Source organism: Hyperolius riggenbachi, chromosome 3, assembly GCF_040937935.1.
Source record: "Hyperolius riggenbachi isolate aHypRig1 chromosome 3, aHypRig1.pri, whole genome shotgun sequence".
Lineage (NCBI taxonomy): Eukaryota > Metazoa > Chordata > Amphibia > Anura > Hyperoliidae > Hyperolius > Hyperolius riggenbachi.
In genome coordinates, this window is record NC_090648.1 from 363457565 (window position 1) to 363484143 (window position 26579).

Below are 26579 nucleotides of genomic sequence, written 5' to 3' on the forward strand. Positions count from 1 at the left end.
AGGGAATAAGGCAGGATTTATGGTAAAGCTTCTGAATGTAAGCTACTCTGCATTCAGTAAAATAGCTGTGTTGTGCTTATAGATTGATCTGGATATTACATTAATTTGCAAGATAGCCACTTCTAGCCCAGTCGAATTTGACCAGATAGTCACAAAGATGACATTTCTTTGGGCTGGTAGGATACATGTATAATCAAAAAGGAGTTGGGAACTAGGTATTTACTGTATTTTTTGGACTGTAAGACTCAAAAGTGGGGAGAAAAGTCACTGCGTCTTACAGTCCAACTGCGGGAGTTCCTGACTTGTGAATGCCTGCAAATACGAACCTCCCACCCGCCACAATGTCAGGGACTCCCTGCACTGTGCCCTTGCAGAGGAGGACACAGGAGGACAAATGGAGGACACAGAGGACACAAGGGGGACAGAGGAGGACACAGGGAGACACAAGGGGTACAAAGGAGCATGAGGTACAAAGGGGGCATAACCCACAAGATGCCCCTTCACCATGGATGCACCAGGTTTAGCATGTATTTTGTTGCCCTGGTTTTTGTCCTCTAAACCTAGGTGCGTCTTATGGTCAGGAGCGTCTTATAGTCCGAAAAATACGGTAATGGTATGTTATTCTATAAAATGTTATAATATGGACTCTACCGTCAATGCTTCGGCTTTGTTGGGGGCATATAAGTTTTTTTTTTAATGAAAATAAAAGTTTTATATGCTCTACTGCTAAGTAAATGTAATGCAAAAGGCCCAATTATATAAAAGCTATTTATTTTCTTGGCATAACCAAAAGAAATTACCATGTAATGGCCATCCACATATTAATTCTATGTATCTTCCTACTTCATGACAAATTTCTGCTAAACAAAAACAAACAAACAAACAAAAACGCTAAATCAAAACATTATCCGGTATTAGATGAGATCTTAAAGAGAACCCGGGTGGGTTTGACAAATCCTATTAGGACACAGAGGCACATTCTGTATACAATGTCCAGCCTCTGTGTCCTTACAGTGTTCCTCCAGTCCCCCCCGGGCTCTGCTGTCTCCCATTCAAAAAAGCGCCAGGCTAGCGACACGCAGATTGTCGCTAGCCTGTTATTTACCTCTGCCCTGTCATTCAGCGCTGCTCCCCCGCCTCCTGTATAACGCGGCTCCCCGCCTGTGTCCCTTCCCTCTCCGCCTCTGCTTCCGATTAGAGGAAGCTTACGGGGACGCTGGAAGGACACAGAGGCTGGGCATTGTATAGGACACAGAGGCTGCCCCTGTGTCCTAATAGGATTTGTCAAACCCACCTCGGGTTCTCTTTAAGTTTCACATAATACTACATTTCACAAATAATAATTTTGAGGAGCACACAACTGAAGATACATGCAGACAAAAAGAAATTCAGCTCAGGAAACCTTTAAAAGTTTGCTACAACACCCCCTGATTTCTAGCAATGTCACTGCTTGCTACACTAATTTATAGATACTCATGTCCTCCTAAAGTCTGGTACACACCTTCAATTCTGATTGGCCAATTTTACCACCTCCATGTAGTATGAGGGCCAACAGATTTTGAAAACTTTGAACAGATTGTGTAGGTAAACTCTAATACTACATGGTACTGTAGTAGTAAAATTGGCTAATGATTGGCAAATTAAACTTGGATATGTGTACCGGCTTTATTCTTTTTTTCCCATCTTGCATGATTACTTTAAAATAATAATGAATAACATGTTATCATATAAACTGAAAATGTAAAACCAGACAAGTACAGGAGAAACCTAGTTACCTGAGAAGCTTGTGTTTGTGCTAGATGCTGTCCTTGTTCTGTTAGGTCTTTCTGCAATGTGATAAATGTGAGTAGGACATTATGAAGACACTGCCAGGATAGGGTTATGCATTGGGGTAGCTCAGACACCAGCATAGAATGGATGCCCTTGTAGTTGTTTACAATATCCTCCTCTTCATATGTCATTTTCCCAGTCTCACTAGACTTTTCGTCTAGGTTTTCATAGTCCAGTAATTTGTCTGCTCTCTTCTTGATCAGGTTTTTTGGCCCCTTTAGACATTCAGAAAGGTTTCTGATTGGCTGTAGGACCAGTAGCTGCACCCTCCTCTTCTGTAATCAGAAAACAATAAAGATATGTTTTTCTATTGACTTGGCATTGACCTGCAGATAAATTAGCAGCAGTCCCTTTCCTAACACCACCCATAGGCTGAAAGCTAAATTCCTGGTCGGCAATAACAGACAATTTGTAGACTCATTCCTGCACAAAGAAGAGACAAGGCCACCATCACAGAGGTACAATATAGTATTTCAATTCTGATGCCAATGTGGGAGACTGTGTTTAGGCACAGGCAAACTAGGGGGTTGCCTAAGGCAGCATCTGCTAGAGGGAGCATAAAAAAAAATACCAAGCACTTTGTAAAGAAATTATATAGAGCTGCTTGTTACATTATGGAAGGGGCTTGATGTAACCGCATTAACAGTCCACATTATATGCTTTAACACCTATCCTGCCCAGTAATGTGTTATAACTACCGTAATTTCAGCAGCAAACAATGGAGTGGTTGGTGCTATTAATGTGTTTTAGAACTGTTCTTTGTTGATTGCCTGAACTCCTCTTTGGAACATTAGAATAGCAGAACTGCGCAATGTTCTGCAACCAAGCTTCAAGTCCTCACTATATATATGAAAATCAACATGGCCACAGGTGCTTCTCTATTCCGGATTACATTTTTCTTTTTTTTTTAACAAACACTGCTAACATTTTAATATCAGTATACGTAAATACCGTACTTTTGTGCATGTTAACATTTGTTAAGTGGGAATCGGACAGTGCCAAAATGGCCAGAAATGGCCCTGCCCTGAACTGTGCCTCGTATGGGACATACAGCATTCTTATGGATTCTAAAGGAGATCTGGCAGTAAGGGGCATTGCTCCAGTAAAGTAAATCTGTAGCCAAAGTAAAAACAAAAAAACAGATACTGACCTAATGAGAGGGAAGGCTTTGGGTGTTATAGAGCCTTCCCATTCTCCTCACGGTCTCCGTGTTCCAGCGCTGGATCTCCAGTTCAAATGTCCCGCCACAGAAGGCTTCGGAAGTTTTCGGGAAGCCCGATTGCTCCTGAAGATGGGCGGCTCTGTACAGCGTGTCTGCTCATGTGCAGTACGGAGTGGCCCGACTTCGGGAGCACTCGGGCTCCCAAAGACTTCCAAAGCCTCAGGCAGTGGCGGAGAGCAGTCATGGATTGGTCGTAGACTGCTAATGGAGGATCCAGTGCTGGAATGCGGGGACCGTGAGTAGAACGGAAGGTCCTATAGGACCCAGAGCCTTCCCTCTTATTAGGTGAGTATTTGTTTTTTGTTTTTATTTTCGCTTCAGACTCCCTTTAACCTACAATGATGTGCCTCTCCTCCCGCACCAGAAATGTCAACTAAGAGGTCACGTGATCAATGTTCACAGACTAATGAAAAAGGTATTTCTGACTTCATTTGTATTTGTGATTACTCGTAACTGGTGCGTTAAAATCTTACATTGTAAATAGGAGAGAGGAATGCCCCCATGTTGCTTCACAGTAATACATTGGAGGCTTGTATGTTGACTATTCTAATAGAAACCTCCTTAAAGGAAACCCAAAGACATAAAAAAAAGGCAGTTTAACTTTTCAGGAGCTTTTACAGACCCACTGCAGGCGCCCTGTGCCAATGCCGGGACAACCCGATCCTTTGGTTCTCCGCAGCGACCCACTTTCCTTGCTGGGGGCGTCCTGCGCATGCGACTGCAGGGAGCCGGTAGTAGCCCCAGGTGAGTTGAACTGGCTTTTTTTTAAATGACTTTAATCATTTTAGAAGTTATACAGAAATGATCAGCTTTAAACAACTGTGTACTACATTGGGGTGCCTCTTTCCATTTTGTGTACACTTCCCCCCCCCCCCCCCCCCCCCTCCTTTCCAGGGGTATCCTTAGTGAAAATTATTCAGTGGTCATTTTTCTGGAGTGTGACCTAACCTATCCAGAAGAGGATACCCAATTGGCTTAGAGATGGAATTCTCCACCTTCCTGGTACTGTGGTTGCCCAATAGCAACTTAGGTTTGTAAATAGTATTTGTTTAACCCATTATTTCATTGCCTGGAAATACTACACTATCTGGTGCTCCTGGTGTTTTCTGTTCCTTTTTCCTATCCCGGTTCCTAAGGTTCGTCATTAGAATTTAATCTACCGGACACCCCTCATTTTAGAAGTTATGTTTTGATTTCTTGTAATTCCTCTGCATATAAGAGAATCGTCTCTGTATAGGAATTTGACAGCTAAAATATTTATTTTAAGGTACAAATGTTGGATTATTATGAGCAGTACAAGCACTTACAAAGGCTGGGTATGTCTTGCTGCAGAGCTCTTGTGAGAAGCCTTGGAAGGGGCACATGCTTTCTTGCAGGTACTCCAGTGGATATGTCTGAGGCGGAATCTGCAGAAATGCCTATAGAATACAGAATACAACAGGTTCATTAAATGGAGCATAGAAATCAAAGATTACTACCTATGGTCTCAACTACAAGCTTTCTTTTCTGTTGCTCTATGCATGTGCAGCCCACCACAGGTCAGTCAGAAGTCTAAGGAATTTCTATAGTCAAATCTATTTTGAGAGTCCAAAATTTTCCGTATATGCAATTGTACAACATAACTGTGGCAATACATAACCCTGTGTAATCAGCAAACTTAAACTGTGCCGCAACTATACACAACTGTGTAACCACAATCAATTTTTATTTCACTGCTGACATAACATTGTGTTATTTCAACTCATAGCAAAATCTTTACAGTGCCACTGATTCCTACAAAGAATAATGGCTCTCCAACACAGCAGCAAACAGCACAGAACAATGAATGCTTTCATAAAAGGTGTGTATATCAGCCTTTCTCAACCTTTAGACCCCGAAGGAACCCTTTACATCATTATTGAATCTCAAGGAACCCAGGCCTTAGTGTGGGATTTCTTTTGTAGGAGGCATGGTCTTTAAAAGTGGTTGTTCATTGTAAAAGCCTTGTTGTTTAGTAGCATTTCCATGATTCTTCCCTACACTGCTTCCTATTGTAGTAGCACAAGATAGTGTTTCCAATTATAAAGCCCACAATGATAATGCTTCCATTTGATAGTACTCTTTATTATACTATGCCCTACTATAGTGCCCCTCATTATACAGTCTCCTTAATCTATTGTTTTTATTAATGTGCTCCTTATTATTGTGACCCAATTTTGGGCTTCTTTTTACAGTACCCCATATGATAGTGCGCCCAATGACACTCCCACACCTCCCTCCCCACCACCATTTGGGGCGAGCATACAATGGTTGAAGAGGACACAGATGAGCCCAAGAGGTACTTTTGAAACTTTCTCAAAAGAGAAAATGCCAGGGAACCCCTGGTTTAGAAAGCCTGGGTAGATGTACATGAACTACATACACATTATTAAAATTAATTTATCAGGTGCTATTCCTACCTTAAGGCCTTGCTTACCTCCACATTTTTTACATATGCTGTTACATTTTCATCTAGCTGGTTCACTGTATCCACCAGTTTATGAAACTTTTCTGCCAAGCTATCAAATTCCTTGTCTTCTTTCTGCAAAGAGTTATGACACTTTAAAGATACCACTTGTGGTTAAATAAAACACACTCACACAGTGCACCTAAACATACCTTGGGGGACATGCCAGCCTCTTGTCTCAAAAACTGGCTTAACCTCCTTGTCTTCTTATTGATAGTATGAGTACTTAGCTGAGTCATCTTTTTCATTAAAGTTCTCTGGTCGGACTGCAAATACTTGCTGGCTGTCCAAAAAAAGGAAAAGAACAACTGCATAATGCATAATGACGTTACAGCACACTTTAACTTCCTATGAAATAGGTTTGCACTAGATACACACTCCTAATGCCTGCCAAGTGTTAGCCAATGTCCGTCTTGGAAAAGTACATTGAATCAAATAGCTCAGGACACAGAGGACTCAAAACAAACTATTTTACCTGCTGTTCAATTGTTTATTGCAGCATCTGTAAGCTTAGGTGCCATCTCACTCATTCACTCCAATACTTTCCCCAAATGTTTCCCTTCACTGACACCGGAATTGAAAGGCTGCAGCAGCCATAACAAGGGAACCCCAAAGCACTGTCTAACCCCATTTACTTGTATTTCATTAGAGTGTGGTAATTAAAATATGAATTCTTTATTGCCTTGACAAAGTGTACCTCTGAGTTGGGTTGCTGAGATGTTTTGCCTGGGGTGTAAAGTCACAGGGCAAATTTATAAGCTCACCTGTGATTGGTAAGAAACACCAGTTGACTAGCAGTGGTCCAATAGTTGGCTGGTGGTGGTTTTGTATCCTGGGGCTTGCACGGCGAAGTAGGTTGTTTCAGCGCATGGCACTCAGCGCCAGAAGCAGGTGCTGCTATAGCAGCAATGCTATAGTAAGGGTAATTCGGGTCTCTGACTATCGCTGAACCCAAATTACATCTCTCTCTGAGTTGCAACGAGGAGGAGTTGGAGGAATAGTATTTAACACCGCCAGGGATTTCGGCTCACCCTGGATACAGCTCGCCGGCTAATACGTATGCTTGCACAGAGCCTGTAATAGTCTGAGGTACCAGCCAAGTAAAAAACCTTGCCCCTTTTTCTGACATGGACACCGTTATTGTGGGTAGGGTCATCCACACTGTAGGGGAGTGTTTTGTTAAGAAGCTGGATATCTACACTGGAGACAATAGACAAATCTTAGTGATATGTGTTGAGGATTGCTTGATTTTATATTTACTTGTTTTTTTAACATTGCACTGTTATACCCTCCTTTATCTCTAACAAAGTGTGGCGGCCATTTTACTTGAAGAAAAGTTTTTATTTTAGTTGTAACTATATTTTGTTTTCAGGTGGTAAGTATGGGTTCAGTAGGCAGTACTGAGCCATGCAAAATATGAATGCCTGGTGTGCTGTGCAGCTTAGTAGGCAACTCATAATAGCGGAGCCCTGCTTTTTATCCTCTGTACTAATATTAACGAGGGCACCTTCCAAGGGGAGAGCCCTATTTTAGATGCCTTTATGTTATTATATAATGGGTGCTATCTGTCACTTTCTCTACATAAATGGCGGCCACCAAGGTGGTACCTAAAGTGCATAGAAGAAATACCAGCTGTTGCCTCAGCCACAAAGCAGGGGAGATTACAGAACAAAAATCCTCAAGTAGAAAACTATGCAGCGCATGGGCTGAGACTGCTCTGTGTTTTTAGCACTAAATTGAAAAATGTCTTCAATCATTTCCTTAAAACAAAAAATGAATCACACAATCCAGAATTTCCATTTCTTCTCCACAATAAATGTTAAAGGAAACCCAAGGTGAAAATAAATTGATGAGATAAACAACTGTATCTATCCTCCTACTTCTAAAAAATGACTTATTATTATTATTTACCATATATAGCATCGACACCGTCTGCAGCACTGTGCAGATTATATATAGCCTTGTCACTGAACTGTCCCTCAGAGGGGCTCACAATCTAATCTCTGTAGTCATATCGTATGATGACCATCATAGTCTAGTGCCAATTTAGGGGGACGCCAATTAACTTATATGTTTTTGAGATGTGTATGGAAACTGGAGTGTCCAAAAGAAAATCCACGGGGAGAACATACTTTAAGAATCCCACAGTTTCTATTTTCTGTGTATAAGCCACAAAAAGTATGTTTAAAGTTTTATTGTCTCATATGACTGATACAGTGTTTCAGTATTCCAGAAACGGAAACATATAACCTACTGACCTTTTTGTTATCTCTGCCCTGCACTCAGAATTTCTCTCCAAGAAAGAGTTTAATGGCTGTAATTCCTTATCAGTGAGCTGTACCATATAGTCTGACTAGGAGACAAAGTGCATTGCATACTGGAATGTTAACTTGTTTCGGCAGAAAAATAAGACGCAGCTTCCTGTCGGCGGGTTAAGAACGAGGTCACGCAACGTACACGGCATTGCAAGCAAGACTTCCAGCAATCGCGGTACTTTGTCCGATGTCATCGGGGCTCTTTAAGATCCAATCTGCTGTGTCGGTCTGTAGTCATTGGCGCGACGCTAGGCAACGTTCGCATGGTGGTTCTATACCCACCTGGCGACGTGTAGAAATTGCAGGTCGTCGTGAAAATCATCGGTAAAATCGCCAGGTGGGTACGCAGCTACAAAAACACAAAGTAATAGAATCATATTTATCTCACCAATTTCTTTGCGCCTCTTGCTTTCATTGATGCTGACATTCACATTTTCCATGGTGTTGCAAGCCCCCTGCAGTACCTCCTGTGATGTCCTGTCCAGTGGTACTTTTTTAAGGATGTTCTTCAGAAGCAAGGGATATTGGGTTATACGCTGCACAGGTTTTACCAGATAGAAGGAAAGGTTGGAATATTGCTTTGCATTTTCATGGCTTCTGTTAAAGGAGAAAAGTTATCACTGTAAATCTGTGCACCCTTTTTCAGAACACATTATTATGAGCCATCTGATGAGTCTTGCCTACATATTTCTAGGGATGCCAATGCTTAGAACTCATGAAGAAGCATGTTATCAAATTGATTAGCTGATGTGTAATGTTCTGTTTTGCTGGTCAGGGGCGTTCCTAGGGTCCTTGGAGATCGGGGGCACCTGTGGGTGGGGGTCCGCGGCAAAAATGGGCGTGGTCATGCAGTGAGTGGGCGTGGCCATGGGTGGGGCCAAACGTACATGAACTTAGCAGCGGTGTAAGCTACAGATAACGGGCCTGCCCATCGAAATACTGGATGGAGCCCCCTGTCCTTTAGATAATTTACGATCAGTATAGGCATAGATCAAAGATGTATACGCACATACGCACATACAATTTTGACAAGTCACTTATCTATCGCAAAGTGGCAACAGCAATTTAAACTAAATACTGTACAAACGTTTTAACACACACATGAACATTATGGAAAATCCAAGTTGAAAAACTGTGAAGATAAACAATTTCATCCATCCTACTCCTGAAAAAATGTATTCATTTTTTTTTAGAACCTCCCAGTTTTATTTTCTGTTTTAAAAAGCTAAAAAAGTAGGTTTAATGCTATTGTCTCATATGATGATGATTCAGTTTTTCCCATAGTCTCGCAGTTAGCAATCATGTGACCCCCAACAAGACAAATTCAGCAATCATGAGGCCCCCAACAAATCATGAGGTCCCAAACAAGACACATTCAGCAATCATGAGGCCCCCAACAAGACAAATTCAGCAATCATGAGGCCCCCAACATGACAAAGTCGGCAAACATGAGGCCCCCAACAAATCATGAGGCCCCCAACAAGACAAATTCAGCAATCATGAGGCCCCCAACATGACAAATTCAGCAATCGTGAGGCCCCCAACAAGACAAATTCAGCAATCATAAGGCCCCCAACAAATCATGAGGCCCCCCAACAAGACAAATTCAGCAGTCTTGAGGCCCCCAACAAATCAAGAGGCCCCCCAACAAGACAAATTCAGCAATCTTGAGGCCCCCAACAAATCATGAGGCTCCCAACAAGACAAATTCAGCAACCATGAAGCCCCCAACAAGACAAATTCAGCAGTCATGGGGGACATAAATAGACAGCATTTCACATAAATAGGCAGAATGCCCCCTTAATATGGTAGACACCTCTCACCTGGCTTCTGAATTCTCCTGTACTGGCTGCTGTGCCTGGCAATACTGTTTTTGGCTGGATTGGGGATGATGTGTGAGCTGTAAGGCCTGGCAGTGATGCTGTGGCCTGGCTGGCGGTGATGCTGTGGCCGGGTTGGCTGGCAGTGATGCTGTGGCCGGGTTGGCTGGCGGTGATGCTGTGGCTGGGTTGACGTTTATGCTGTGGCTGGGTTGACGTTTATGCTGTGGCTGGGTTGGCGGTGATGCTGTGGCTGGGTTGTCTGGCGGTAATGCTGGGCTGTGCTAGGCTGGTTGAAGTGAATGCTGGCCTGACTGGTGGTGATGCTGTGGCCCTTTTGACAGTGATTCTGGGCTGGTTGGCTGGTGGTGATGCTGGGCTGGCTGGCCTGGATAGTTCAGGTAGCGCCAGGAGTCCCCCAGTTCAGGTAGCGCCGGGAGTCCCCCAGTTCAGGTAGCGCCGGGAGTCCCCCAGTTCAGGTAGGGACAGGAGACCCCCAGCTCATTTAGTGACAGGAGCCCCCCAGTGTATGTAGTGACAGGAGGCCCCAGTTTAGGTAGTGAGTAACAGGGACCCCCAGTTAGATAGGGAGTGACAGCAGGGACCCCCAGTTAGAAAGGGAGTGATAGCAGGGACCCCCAGTTAGATAGGGAGTGACAGCAGGGACCCCCAGTTAGATAGGGAGTGACAGCAGGGACCCCCAGTTAGATAGTGAGAGACAGCAGGGACCCCCAGTTAAATAGTGAGTGACAGCAGGGACCCCCAGTTAGATAGTGAGTGACAGCAGGGATCCCCAGTTAGTGAGCGACAGCAGGGACCCCCAGTTAGATGGGGAGTGACAGCAGGGACCCCCAGTTATATAGGGAGTGACAGCAGGGACCCCCAGTTAGATAGGGAGTGAAAGCAGGGACCCCCAGTTAGGGAGGAACAGCAGGGACCCCTAGTTACATAGGGAGTGACAGCAGGGACCCCCAGTAAGATAGTGACAGCAGGGACCCCCAGTTAGATAGTGACAGCAGGGACCCCAAGTTAAGTAGTGAGTGACAGCAGGGATCTCCAGTTAGTGAGTGACAGCAGGGACCCCCAGTTAGATAGGGAGTGACAGCAGGGACCCCCAGTTAGATAGGGAGTGACAGCAGGGACCCCCAGTTAGATAGGGAGTGACAGCAGGGACCCCCAGTTAGATAGGGAGTGACAGCAGGGACCCCCAGTTAGATAGGGAGTGACAGCAGGGACCCCCAGTTAGATAGGGAGTGACAGCAGGGACCCCCAGTTAGATAGGGAGTGACAGCAGGGACCCCCAGTTAGGGAGTGACAGCAGGGACCCCCAGTTAGATAGTGAGTGACAGCAGGGACCCCCAGTAAGATAGTGACAGCAGGGACCACCAGTTAGTGACAGCAGGGACCCCCAGTTAGATAGTGACACCAGGGACCCCCAGTTAGATAGTGAGTGACACCAGGGACCCCCGTTAGGTAGTGAGTGATAGGCGCCCCCAGATTAGGTAGTGAGTGATAGGTGCAGCCCCCTCCGCCGTGATGTAGTGAGTGACATGGCCGCCCCCCTGCCTTTAAAATGTAATCGCGGGGATGCCAGACAGGAGGACGCCGACCGGGAGCCCAAAAGAAGCGCGTGCAGGGGGCGGAGTTACCACGCTCGCTCGCTCACTCCAGCCCCCTGCGGCTGTCTCCACAGTCAGTCCACACTGTGATCCCACACCGGCACGCCCCGCCAGGTGCTGCTCAGCGACAGCGGCGCTTGTGATTGGGCAGGGGGCGGTGCAGGAGAGGAGGACTGTCAGCACCACCCACAACATGGCGGCCGCCGTATCGAGCGAACGGCAGCCGCGTTTAACAATAGATTTGGGGCACCCATGTAGGGCACTCCCCAAACTGAGATCCGTGGCACCCCTGAGGCATATTGGGGGCACGTGCCACCAACAAATAGCGCTAGCGACGTGCCTGTTGCTGGTCATGATCATGTGTTGAACCAGGAAGTCATCACAGCAAATCAGAACCTTACAAATCTACATGCTCCTTCGTGAGGTTTCCTAAGCATTGCCATCCTTATTTATTTCAGTTTGCAGGGACACTGAACCATATAGACCACCATTTTCACTGTGATATAGACCACCTTCTCGGTGTCACAATTGATAAATGGTCTTATAGAGTACTCAGTGTCTTCTGCACTATTCAAGTTACTGGTTCTTTCTTTAAAAGGGAAAATTTACATTCACAGCATTTGAACATGTCTTGCGACACTTTGCGCTGTACCCATGTTAATTACTTACCCTGCAATATGCTATGGACCAGTTGAGCCCTGAGATTAGGGGGCCTTTTTGCCATCATGAGGTGTCTGGGGCCCACAATCTCGGCAACCCTTCCAGGATGCAGTGAGGATTTGCAAAAAATTGACCAAGAGACCTTGCAAATGCTCCCAGTGGACCCCATATCCGGTGATTAGATGGACACAATCACCTCCCTTCCACTTGGTTTATTCTCCCTGGAAATCAAAAACTACTGTTGTTTCAACCCCCAAGCCCGCTTCAATGCATTCCGCAATATTGAATGAGGATATCCTTTGGCATGAAAACATTGGTACATAGACCTGGATTCTCATCTATAGTCATCATCTAAAGAGCTGTTCCTCCATAACCGGAGGAAATGTTCATATGGGATCCTTTGCTTCAATGTCAGCAGATGATGGCTGGCAGCATGGAGCAGGGTGTATCTGGGTGTACGAAAAGAAGAGGAGACAACAGTGTTCCCCTCAATCTTTAAAAGAAGGTCCACAAAGGAAATCTAGGTACCAGCCACATGGTTGAACCTGATGTTCTTCCTATTCGCATTAAAAATGCCAACTAATTTGGTAATCTCATCTACAATCCCACTCCATACTGCCAGCACATCATCTATATACCAAATCTATAGGGTGACATGCCCCAAATTGTGGGAAAACATCCTCATGTTCCTACAAGCCCAAATGCAAACAAGCATAAGCCAGGACGCACGCTGCCCTATAGGTGTACCCTAGATAGATAGAAACAGCCATGAAAATGGTAAGCAACTGAGCTTTAAAATAAGCTCCATTGACTCAACCAGGAAGGCATTGTGCTTTGGGCTTCAAGGTAACGCTCATTAAGAAAGAAGGACATTGCCCAGAGCACCTTCTCATGTAGAAAAAATGTGAAGCTGGCTATGAGGGATTAAAACAAATGTAAAAGAAAACGTCGCATAATTTAAATGGCTCTGATTTTGGTATAGAGGTTACTCTAATATCATTATATTAAATATATTCCTTTATAATATGCGACATACTAGTAATGCAATATTTAGATACAATGCAAGCAATAGACATTTATTATTTTTTTTTGTGCTGCACTTATAATGCGAAGCAGAAACAATATATCAAGACAGTGCTCATCATTCATGTTATCTCTTCCAGAATATCCCATGCTTGAAATCAGCATGTGCATTTTAATGCCTTCCCTAATGCTGGATACACACCATGCGTTTCCGCGTTCGATGCGTCCGTCGATACGCATCGGTTCGATTATTTCCGACATGTCCGATTCAAGCTCCGATGGATCATTAGGTCGATTTGCCATACTTTACATGGCAATCGACCTAAGAATCATCGAAATGCGTTCGTAAAATGCTCGGAAATAATCGAATCGACGCGTATCGACGGACGCATTTGACGCTGAAACACATGGTGTGTATCCAGCATAACAATTACTGGTTATTATGAGTTACTGCTTATATATGGTGCAGGTGGTACTCACGCCATGGCCAGCAGTACATCTTGGATCTTTTTATGGATGTGGGTTTCTTGGTACGTCTGCAGTAATGATAAGGCTCTGGCATATCCATAACAATACATAGCATACTCGTTTTCCATATCACTGCTAAATTCCTGAAACAGGCTTCCTACAATGCAAAGCACAATTCAGCATTGACGTGTAACTGTCGGGCATAAAATCAATTCTTTATTTTTATCTGGTAAACAAGTAATAAGTATGCTTACAAGGCAATCCAAAAGTTAAATCACTATTACTTTTTTTGTTGATAAATGATCATTCCCCAGTTTACCTGACTTACTCTTATTTGCACAAAGGTAGTTGCAGGGCATGCTAGGTTGTCCTTTTTTGCTTCTCTACTTTCCCCTCAGACTTAACTAATGCAGCTTGATTGGCTGAAGCGTCCTTCCCACCTATTTTCCCCTCCCACCCCTCTGTTCCTCTCTGGCAGGGCCGGCCTTAGGTTTCACAGCGCCCTGAGCGAAACCGGATTTTGTTGCCCCCCCCCCCCCCCCCATAAGTAGCATAGTTGTCCCCATATAGGTAGCATAGCTGCCCTCAGTTTAGCTAGTACAGTTTCCCCCAGTGTAGTAGCATGGTTGCCCCCAGTGTAGGTAGTATGCCCCCAGTGTAGGTAGTATGCCCCAGTATGCCCCAAGTGTAGGTAGTATGCCCCCATTGTAGGTAGTTTGCCCCAGTATGCCCCCAGTGTACGTAGCTTGCCCCAGTGTAGATAGTATGCCCCCAGTGTAGGTAGTTTGTCCCAGGCACCCCCCCTCCCTTTATGTGGCAGCGGGCCGGGCAGAGACGGACTCACCTGACATCCAGCTCCAGCGCCGACGTCACTCTTCTCTCCCCGCCTCCGCTCCATCTGTAGTTCGAGCAGGCTACAAGAAAATGGCCGCCATTTGTCTGCATTTGTGGACATCGGTGGCCATTTTCTTGTAGTCCTGCTCTAAATATAGACTGAGAGGACACAGGGAGACAGCAGGGCGGCGAGGGGCGACAGGGCGCATGCGCCCTTGAGAGCATGGCGCCCTGAGTGACCGCACAGGTCGCTCATAGCAAAGGCTGGCCCTGCTCTCTGGCCAATATTTCTCATGCTGAGACAATGCACTTTCTATAGTGAAGGGCGGGCAAATCAGGCAGAGGAGCGTAGGGGAGGAAATGACATCAGGATTGGCTTCAAAATAGCCACAGTTAAAATGGGAAATGCTAAGAAGGTTTTTCTCTTTTTTTACTGTAAAAAAATCGTTAAAGGGAACCTAAACTGAGAAGGATTTGGATTTTTCCTATTAAAGCGGAATATAACCCTGCATTTCAACTTTGCTCTAAAACATTATTTACAGCATATTATTATGCAAAAAGCATTTTTTTTTACTAGACCAGCATTGGAAGGGTTAAACACAGAGGTTTTAAGTTCCGTGCAGACGTTCAGATAGTTACATTCTATTTAGTTATATGTATATATTTAGAAATGTTACACATTCTTTGGCTGTCCTCCAACTCCTTCTCAGTGAGAGAGATGAGTCACAATAAACACTTTGTGTAAACAAAAAGTATCTAACTCAAGTTCGGATGCGTCTGCAGAAATCTCTAGGGACTTTAAAGCCCTGTGTCTAGTAAAAAAAAAAAATGCTGGTTGCATATAATATACTGTAAATAATGTTTTAGAGCAAAGTTGAAATGCAGGGTTATATTCCGCTTTAAAATAATACCAGTTACCTGATTCTCCTGCTGATCCTGTGTCTCTAATACTTTCAGCCACAGCCCCTGAACTAGCATGCAGATCAGGTGCTCTGACTGAAGTCAGACTGGATTAGCTGCATGCTTGTTTCAGGTCTGTAATTCAGGATCTACTGCAGCTAAAGAGTTCAGCTGGACTGCCAGGCAACTGGTATTGTTTAAAAGGAAACATCCAGATCCCTCTCGGTTTAGGTTCCCTTTAACATCAAAACATCGCATATGTTATGTAAGTGGAGCATGTATTTATCTACTTATATATGTGGGTTTTTTTCTGAGATAGTATAGCTGACAGCTCCTCTTTAAAGCTTTTTACACAATATCCATGCAATATTGCCAACACAGTAAAAGGATAGGTGCAGTTGAATTAAAGAGGAACTTAACTAAATAAAGCTTAATGAATGCATTCGCTTATTTTAACCAGTTTACCACTGAGGGGTTTTTTACTTATGGACCAGAGCAATTTTCCCATTTCAGCGCTCCTCCCTTTCACCAATAACTTCTGCTTATCAGGGCTGTGGAGTCAGTACAAACATCTGACTCCAACTCCTCAGTTTATGAAACCACCGACTCCAGGTTCCCAAAATTGCTACAACACTTCGACTCCGAACTCCTTAGTCTAAATTTTTACATAGGCTATGGATTTGGTTCAAAAATCATCCGACTCCTCAGTTTATTGAAACCACCGACTCCGACTCCAGGTACTCAAAATTGCTCCGACTCCACAGCCCTGCTGCTTATCACAACGAAATGGTCTATATAGTGTTTTTTTTCGCCACCAATTAGGTTTTCTTTGGGTGGTACATTTTGCTCTAATTATTTTTTTCTAAATGCATTTTAATGGGAATAATAAGAAAAAAAATGAAAAAAGTCATAATTTCTAAATTTCAGGCCATTATAGTTTTAAAATATGTGAAACCATAATTAAAACTCACATATTTTATTTGCCTATTTGTTACTATGTCGTTTAAATTATGTCCCTATCACAATGTATGGCGACAATATTTTATTTGGAAATAAAGGTGTATTTTATTAGTTTTGCGTCTGTCAATAATTAAAAGCCCTTTTTGCAAAACTAACATGATGTCCTCACAATTTATTTTTACTGTGTCTATTTTACTGCATACTGGAACCGTGTATGCTTTCACTTTCTGTTTAGTCAATGAAAACGGCATCTTACTGATGCTGGTGTCCTTGATCATGGGCAGTCCGATAATTAAATGCGTTCCCATTCACTGACCTACGGGCTAATGGGCGGCGATGAGAACGCAGCAGCGGTCACGGCAGAGATACATATATCTACGCCCCTGGAGCTAAGATGAAGTCTCTGGGGGCGTAGGTATACTGTATAGATTACATTATCTGGTTAAACAATATTACTTAATAAATTATTTAGTCATTGCTTGCTTATTATAAAATGTTGTCTTTCCCCAAATTCAATTTTTTAATTTATCACAGGTGGCAACATATTTACTGCTGGTAGGTGCATCACTGTGGAATGTGTGTTCTGAATTTAGCAGAAAAAAACATAAAATGTAGCGTAAATGTAGGTATACTGAATTATTTACCACATTCTAATACATTGTTTTTTTTAAGATTACACAATAATGTAATAATCAATAACGGCCCCTATATAATTTATCTACCCAATTTATCCTAAAACTTTAAGAAATGCTGGAAAGGGGAATACTGCACATGGCCAGCATGTCTTCAGGGTCCTCAAGATTTTTTCTCATATGGATTGTGATTACCGTAATCATATTAATCAGAGACACGTTATCAAAACAAATTGGAGCACTCTTACCCATTACCAACTCGTGTTGTTAAAATAACCCAACTTGGAACAAACAATTCATTAGAAAAAACAGTGCTATGCCATTAATACAGTATTGCTGGATAAGTCCCAATCTGTCTCCTGTCAAGAATCTATTTTCCTGGACTACTGCAATACCCTACTCGTAGGAGCCCTGGAAAATAATGCAGCAGCTGGGGTGGTTGTACAGCCCCCCGTGGCTCACACATCTCCCCAGTACTTCAAACTTTACTGGTTACCAGTAAAATGGAGACTTCATTTTAAAATCTGCCTCCCGAAATTCAATGCTCTAAACCGCATAGGACTCAAGTACATAGCTCTGCAAATAAGACTTGTCATTCCCAGGAGAAACTTAACCACTTCAGCCCTCAGTCGTGTTTCACTTTATGCATCCAAGCAATTTTCACCTCCCATTCATTTGCCTATAACTTTATCACTACTTATCACAATGAACTGATCTATATCTTATATCTATATCTATATATTTTTTCCAATAAATCTAAACAATATATCCGCACAGGAGGAAATAAATAAGTCCCATAAAGCTTGCCAAGTTAAAAGTCCTCAGATAGACTCCATATACATCCAGATCGAAAGTTTAGCGCTATAAGGTACTTCAATGCTTCAATCCTCCACCAACATCCTTTAAAGTGCAGGCTTACCAGCTTCCAAGTAGATCCAGATTATATCTCCACCTTCCATATGCTCAGCGTCCTCTCTTTGTATTAGAGGTGCTCCCAGCATATATACATTTAATAATTAAAAACAGATCTAAGTGTACAAATTTCGCCAATTGATTCAGCTAAAAACATGTGCAAATACTCACTTCTGGGCCCTTTTTACAGGGACACACAGCAGTTCAGCGCGTGTAATAAGAATAAGTGGGGTGCCGCACTCCCATCCACCATCTGTCCGCCCGACCAGGTTTCGCATAAGCGTCATCAGGGGCCTTCAAGCCTATATTCAAGCATATGGAAGGTGGAGATATAATCTGGAACCTGTAATCGTGGTGACTTTGATCAAAAACGCTTCAGACCTAATAATCTGGGTCTACTTGGAGGCTGGTAAACCTGCACTTTAAAGGGTGTTGGTGGAGGATTGAAGCATTAAAGTACCTTATAGCGCTGAAGTTTTAATCTGAATCTTGTTTTTTCCAGCACCGATTAGGCTTTCTTTGGGTGGTACATTTTGCTAGGAGCTACATAACTGTAAATGCATTTTAACAGGAAGAATAAGAAAAAGAAAGGAAAAAAATCATTTCTCAGTTTTCGGCCATTATAGTTTTAAAATAATACATGTCTCCATAATTAAAACCCATGTGTTGTATTTGCCTAATAGTCCCGGGTATTACACCGTTTAAACTAACTATGTCCCTATCACTATGTATGGCGACAATATTTTATTTGGAAATAAAAACGCATTTTTTCCGTTTTGCATCCATCACTATTTACAAGCTTATAATAAAAAAAAAAATAGAAATATTTCATCTTTACATGGATATTTAAAAAATTTAGACCCTTAGGTAAATATTTACTTTTTTTTATTAAACATTTTATTTGGGTATTTTTTGGAGGGTGGGATGTAAATAGTAATTTTTTAATGTAAATGTGTGTTTTTTTTATTTTTTTTATGTAGATGTAGTTTTACTATTTGGCCATAAGATGGCAACCATGAGTTTGTTTACATGACGTCACTCTAAGCGTAACATGTATGCTTAGAGGGATATAGGGGCAGGGGCGTAACTGAGACCCACTGGGCCCCCCTGCAGAAATTTTGAGCGGGCCCCCTACCCCCTCCCCCCCGCTCGTGGCTGGTTTGGGGGGCTGGAGGGTTCGCAGCATGAGGGGAAAGCTATGGCCACACTCGGCAGGGAGGGGGGATGGTCCCCCTCCCCTCACCTCAGGCTCTCCCCTCTGCGCTCCCCTCCAGCTTCAATAACCATACATGTGCAGCGGCGGGCAGCGGCAAACATACCTGCCGTGCGCTCCAGCACAGACGTTTCTCTCTCTAGCGTCTGACCTGACTTCCTGTCTCTCCAGCGTCAGACGCTTCGCTCTCTAGCGTCTGACGCGACTTCCTGTTTATACAGGAAGTCGCGTCAGAGGCTAGAGAGAGAAGCGTCCACGCTGGAGCACACGGAAGGTATGTTTGTCTGCCGCTGGCGCATGGACCGCAGGCCCTATTGTTACGCCCATGAGTAGGGGGGGACATAAGAGGCAGAAAGAGCGAAGCCGGGAGCGCACGTGCACGCGCGCAATCGGGCGTGGGACCGCACATGCGGCCTATATATGCTGTATGTCCAAAAGGCCAGAGTAGTTAAAGGATACCAGAGCCGAAAATCTTCGAAGAAACGGGGGAGCCGGCATGCATACTGAGCTGTCCTGATAGCAACCTCTCTCACCGTTCTCCTGTGTCACCCTCCTTTCTCATCTAAAGCCCTCCGGCGCCCTCTTCTGGGTCACCAGAGTCGGGTTTCACTGCGCAGACACTAGCCCGGCTTGCACGCATCCCTCAGCGCGTGGCATTGAGGGCTCTGCGCACGATGTAATCGTGACATCATGCGCACGCACAGCACTACCGGCCGCGCGCTGAGGGATGGGCACAAGCCAGGCTAGTGCCTGCACAGTGGAGCTCGACTCTGGTGATCCGGAAGGGACCACAGGGGAGGCTTTAGATAAGAAAGGAGGGGGACACAAGAGAACGGGGGGGGGGGGGGGGGCGGTTGCCATCAGGACAGTTCACTCATTATACATGCCGGCTCCCTCCATTTCTCCTATAGGTTACGGCTCTGGTATGCTTTAACCTCCTTAGCGGTATGTCCGGCACTGTGTCGGGCATACCGCTTCCTGGCCCTAGGACTCCCTCACACAGAATAAATGAGATCCCGCGACTGAAAACCCTTTAGCTAGCACTAGGCTAGTTAGTACAAGTGACAGGAACCCCCGATCCCCTCGTTAATACATTACCCCCCCTGGATCCAGCAAACGCGCAGCCTCCCTGCACAGCTTCAGTCTCTCTATGGGGAGGATCGGGTTTGCGCATGACGTCGGCGACGTCATGTGCGATACTCCCCATAGTGAAGACCGGAGCTGTATGGGGAGGCTGCGCCGATCGCTGGATCCAGGCTGGGTAATGTATAAACGGCGGAGCGGCGGGGATCGGGGTCACAGTGCTTTAAGCCCCCAGGGAGAAAAGTGCAATAAAAATCTATTAATATTATTATTATTATTATGTGCAAAATTGGCCCTGATGCATCATGAAAATAGAAGCTGTGAACTGGTGTGGAATTGTCCTATATGCTGTATATTTCTTCTACAGAGCGGGAGATATCTGGGGAGTTAATTTTATCTTGTTTTCAATATATAATAAACAGTTCCACTTACCGATACGACGGGCTTGGTTTTTCTCATCAGTTTCAGTCTGTTGCAGTTCTCTGAGAAATGTTTCATGGACCAAAAGGACTCCATTTACATTGCCAAGGAGACCTCTGACATCAACCTCCGGGATCTAGGGGGAAAAAGTATTTCACAGCAATGCTTAATTTACTTAGAAAATATCAATTCCAGCAATGCTACTACTAAAACAATAAGACTGCAACTATAACACTGAAATCTCCAATGCAATTCAAGCTTAATACCTGGTACACCATGCAATTTTCCTGCCAGATTGACAGGAAATGTCCCCTTGTTCAATAATTCCCAGCATGTTTGGTCTGCTTCCAATCGGGAAAGGGATCAATTTTGTGCAGTACCAAACTCAAAATTTCCTTTTCTGGATCGTGAAAATTTCCTATCAATAATATGGGAAAATTGTATGGTGTGTACCCAAGCCTTAGACTTGATCCACTCCACTTTAAGCTGAAACATTTCTGGAGTGCTAAGGGAAAAAAAACAAAATATGTTAAGTAAAAAGACTAATCAGAAATGCAGACATCAAACCAACAAACGTTGATTCCGGTGATACCTTTAATTGCTAACTGTACATGGTTTATTGCGAGCTTCTGAAATGTTAAGTTTCTTTTTCCGGCATTATACAAAACTGTATCAGAACCATACTCAACGTTTATTGGCTTGATGTCTGAATTTCTGCTCTGTGACCACACTTTACTTAAAGGAACACTATTGATTAACATTTGTTTTCAACTGAGATAGGAAACGTTTGGGAAGTGCTGCTAAGTACTGGTGTATACATTTGAATCCTTATCTCTTTTACTGTTATTAAATGCCTTTCACACTTTTCCGATGGGCAGTCTGCTGCAATCTGACATCAGAGTGAGCCATGAGGGAAGGTAGGAATTCCCTCACAGTGCATCTGTTAACTCTGTGTGGGCAGAGAGCTCAGTCAGAGCTTTCTCTCACAGAGATCAGAGGAAACGTATCTTATGTGCAACATAAACATTTGTAATTGTGTGTGTGAAACCTGATACCTGTTTTTCATATAACTCTGCTTCAATATTACACGGTTCTTAGCATGTCAGACTGTTGTTAGCATGCCATACTGCAGATACATCTGCAAATGAGACATTCCAAACATAGCTAAAATCTACACACAATGAATTACAACTTTTGCCTCTGATATTTAACATGAATATTAGGGAAATGTTTACACAGCTACTTAGACATTATTTGTACATTGTCATTTTAGAACACTTGGGTATTGATAGTGTTCCTTTAAAGATTTATTAAAGATTTCTTAGTTAAATTAAATTATAAGATCAATGCAGGGAAGACACAAATACATAAAAGCACACCTGAAGTGAGAGGGACATGGAAGCTGACATTTTTTTCATTTTTTCCTTTTAAACAATACCAGTTGCCTGGCAGTCCTGCTGAGCTCTCTGGTAGTGCGGATAATCTAGTCAGACTTCAGTCAGAGCACCTTATCTGCATGCTTGTTCTGGGTCTATGGCTAAAAGTTTTAGAGGCAGATGATCAGCAGGACAGCCAGGAAATCTGTATTGTTTAAAAGGAAATACATTTTTGCCTGCAAAATACCCCCCTTGAAATTCTTACATACAGTTCTCCGCCTTACATAAAATGCTCCAAAGATTTATTAGGTAAAGTAAACAAGCAAGAATAGTCTTTTGACGAGGAGGTAGAGGATAGGTGCATAAGCAGCCCACAGTATGCTTAGGCCTCATTCACACTAAGGCGCGTTATGCCCGTGATTCGTGCTTTGCTGATCGCCAGCGATCAACAAAGCGCTGCTGCACAAGTAATCCTACGGGTCTACTCACACTGCTGAAAATGCGGCCTGATTTCTGACGATCGCACTGGAATGAGAATTGCAAAGCACAATCACTGAAAAATCGCAGGACAACGCAATGCACAATCGCAATCGTGTTTTGCTTTGTCAAGTGTGAACAGGGCCTTAGATATACCCAAGCAATCCATATCAAAAGAATTCTAGAATGGAGATGGGAGGACAAAAACAAAATCTGGATCCAATACGACACATGTTGGGTGGGTTATAAGTCTATGTTCTCCTGGATCACTCAGAGGGCTAGACAGTTGGCCATAACCAACTCCTACCCATTTACTGAGCCAATGTTACTGACTATGTAAGATAATGGGCAAATAAAAAAAAATGATCTCAACCTTGACAACAAGGATTAAAGAGGAACTTCATCCTAAATAAACATACTGTCATTAAGTTACATTGGTTGTGTTAATTAAAATAGATAGGTAATGCAGTGTTCTCTTCAGAATTTTTTCCCAGCCGGGTGGCATGAAAAAGTAGCCGGGGGGGCGTGCAATCAGGGGAATGCAGGGCCAGAGCAACTCTGCTTACAGCATAGAAGCAAGATTAGGAGGCGAGCTGATGACAGCTGTGTGCTGTGTAATATAATCTCTTACCAACCCTGTTTTAAAAGAACAGGCAAATGTTTGTGATTTCATGGGGGCAGCCATCTTTTTGGTTGAAAAGAGGTGACAGGGAGCATGAGACACAGTTCCAACTGTCCTGATCACCCCTCCCAGCTGCGCACGCTAGGCAACGAGAACCACAACATCGGAAACCCCAGCATACTTTGAACAGCATCAGGGGAAAAATGTCCGGGCAGATTCATTTGATGGGGGCGGAACTTAGCTTCTGTGCAGTTAAAAATGAGACTCGGGTAAGAAAAACAAAGTTCTGATGCTGTAAAACTGTTAAAGAATCACCAAGCCTTTTCAGTGCTGCTGAGTAGATTTTTAGTCTGGAGGTTCACTTTAAGGTAGTATGGTTTAAACTTAATTCCAAATAAACAGCTATCTAAATCGATTGCCAAAATAATATAAGGAGTTTAACTGTCTAGGGAAGATGCCCAAAAAAGGCACAGTCATGGCTATATGAATTTTAGAAGGGGAAAGTAACACTAGCTAGGTAACAAGGTATTTCAGAGGGAGCAGAGGCTTTTATTAAAAAAAGATTCTGAATCCAGGATGTAAGTTAGATGAAATAATATCGCTGTGCGGACAAAGCCTATATTTCCAAACAACAGAATAGTATGTACTAAAATTATCCTTGTCAACTGGGAAAATAACCACTGATAATTGTAGGAAGAAACTACATAAATCAATAAAGGAATGGTTGAGCTCTACAACCAATTTCCTGGAGACAGAATATGATCAACAAGCAGAAGGAGCGAGACGGGAGATTATTAAAGATCTAGGGCAAACTGATTCCTGAAAACAGATCTGATTATCGGTCGATCAGATCAGTTTTCACTCCTTTTGCCTCCTGCTTCCATTCCAATTGCCCATATCTCCCCTTCCCCCCAGATCCCCTACCCCAAAGTGGATTTTGCCCCTTTGCGGTCTATTCAGCGGATCATATGTGTGTGTGCTTTGAAGAGTATTTTGATGTACATTCTGAAATATATCCAAAGTAGTGACATCTTTAGTCCTCTCAGATGATGTCTTCAGAATGTTTGTTTACCGAGAGTTCTAAAGCCAGTAAAAAAATATACCTAGTCTCCCAGAATGCTTGGGGAGGGGGGGGGGAGGTTGGGGGAGAATTCTGCATAGCTAAACAGCCTAGGTTAAACATCACTGGAATTGCATTGCTACATACCAATATACAGCAACATATAGATATAGGATGTGTTTCGGATGCTGAAATCTGGAAAATGACTGTAAAAGTTGGTATCCTAAATAATTTACTACGTTCTACTATATGTCACTACAGTGCCTCTTAAAGTTCATAGCAGTTTTTTATATGTGAATTTAGAAACGTTAGGATCATGTTTGACACACACACACAGAGATCTGCAGCAGCAACGTAATTCTTGTTCATCTCTAGCACAGTTGCTGCTAATATTATCCAATGGAGTTGCCACTTTCCAGGTCACACCAACATCATAGACTTGTAGTTGCTACAGTAAACTGTTTGTAGTGGCATTTCTGCTGCTGTAACTATAATTCAAGTCTGAGAAGCTTCATGTTGTTTTTCAAGTGACATACTTAGCAGCTACTCTATATGGGATAAGTAAATAGTAGCATGCAGAGATGAAAAAAATACATACAAAAAGGATAAACACTTTTACTAGAACCAACAAGGTAGGTAGATTATGAGCCCCTCTGCTTGTTCAGTGTAGCCTGTAAAGTGCTGCAGAATATATGTTAGCCAACATAACTGTGTAGTATTAGAAATAAAAATAATCCTCATAACAGTTTCCATATTTTTCTCACTACAGGTGTCCACTAAAAGAAGGATGGCCACAAAAATAAAAAATTCACCTAAAAAACTATACAGATTCTTGTGGTTAAAAATTTGCTAAATGACAATGGCTTCAATTCATCAAGCATTACCGCATTCGGTAATGCTGAAAACAGCCGAGTTAACGGAGCACTTAAGAAAATGTTAATTCATCAAAGCTGTTACCGAATGAGAAGCTGAAATGACAGAGCAATGAGATAAATTACCGACTTGTGCTCAACACATGTCAGCAAATGTCAGTAAATGTTAATTCATCAAGGTTACCACATTCGCTAGCACATTCGGTGTTTATCTCCAGCTCTCCCCTGTCTAACGAGCCTCTACCACACATGTGAAAATATTGATGAATTAGCACAGTGAAGTGTAAAATACCGAATGCGGTATTTTAAGGACTGGGATTTTGTTATCGAACACCCTTTGATGAATTGAAGCCAATGAATTCAATACAACCTCCTTACTATCGCACTTACAGTAATATATACAGTGGGTTGCAAAAGTATTCGGCCCCCTTGAAGTTTTCCACATTTTGTCACATTACTGCCACAAACATGCATCAATTTTATTGGAATTCCACGTGAAAGATCAATACAAAGTGGCGTACATGTGAGAAGTGGATCGAAAATCATACATCATTCCAAACATTTTTTACACATAAATAACTGCAAAGTGGGGTGTGCGTAATTATTCGGCCCCCTGAGTCAATACCTTGTAGAACCACCTTTTGCTGCAATTACAGCTGCCAGTCTTTCAGGGTATGTCTCTACCAACTTTGCAAATCTAGAGACTGAAATCCTTGCCCATTCTTCTTTGCAAAACAGCTCCAGCTCAGTCAGATTAGATGGACAGCGTTTGTGAACAGCAGTTTTCAGATCTTGCCACAGATTCTCGATTGGATTTAGATCTGGACTTTGACTGGGCCATTCTAACACATAGATATGTTTTGTTTTAAACCATTCCATTGTTGCCCTGGCTTTATGTTTAGGGTCATTGTCCTGCTGGAAGGTGAACCTCCGCCCCAGTCTCAAGTCTTTTGCGGTCTCCAAGAGGTTTTCTTCCAAGTTTGCCCTGTATTTGGCTCCATCCATCTTCCCATCAACTCTGACCAGCTTCCCTGTCCCTGCTGAAGAGATGCACCCCCGAGCATGATGTTGCCACCGCCATATTTGACAGTGGGGATGGTGTGTTCAGAGTGATGTGCAGTATTAGTTTTCTGCCACACATAGCGTTTTGCATTTTGGCCAAAAAGTTCCATTTTGGTTTCATCTGACCAGAGCACCTTCTTCCACATGGTTGCTGTGTCCCCCGCATGGCTTGTGGCAAACTGCAAACGGGACTTCTTATGCTTTCTGTTAACAATGCCTTTCTTCTTGCCACTCTTCCATAAAGGCCAACTTTGTACAGTGCATGACTAATAGTTGTCCTATGGACAGAGTCTCCCACCTGAGCTGTAGATCTCTGCAGCTCGTCCAGAGTCACCATGGGCCTCTTGACTGCATTTCTGATCAGCGCTCTCCTTGTTCGGCCTGTGAGTTTAGGTGGATGGCCTTGTCTTGGTAGGTTTACAGTTGTGCCATACTCCTTCCATTTCTAAATGATCGCTTGAACAGTGCTCCGTGGGATGTTCAAGGCTTTGGAAATCTTTTTGTAGCCTAAGCCTGCTTTAAATTTCTCAATAACTTGATCCCTGACCTGTCTTGTGTGTTCTTTGGACTTCACGGTGTTGTTGCTCCCAATATTCTCTTAGACAACCTCTGAGGCACTCACAGAGCAGCTGTATTTGTACTGACATTAGATTACACACAGGTGCACTCTATTTAGTCAGGCAATGTTTATGGGCAGCTGACTGCACTCAGATC

At 43.3% G+C, this 26579-nt stretch overlaps 1 protein-coding gene across 1 annotated transcript in view; it reads right to left on the minus strand.

Annotated features, from left to right (window-relative positions):
- The window catches only part of ARHGEF37 (Rho guanine nucleotide exchange factor 37), a 167800-nt gene that overhangs the window by 73843 nt on the left and 67378 nt on the right, over positions 1-26579 (minus strand). The window contains 7 exon segments of the mRNA XM_068277128.1: positions 1776-2105; positions 4360-4470; positions 5508-5612; positions 5690-5820; positions 8241-8449; positions 13455-13599; positions 20409-20532. Coding sequence (XP_068133229.1) covers positions 1776-2105; positions 4360-4470; positions 5508-5612; positions 5690-5820; positions 8241-8449; positions 13455-13599; positions 20409-20532 — 1155 coding nt within the window.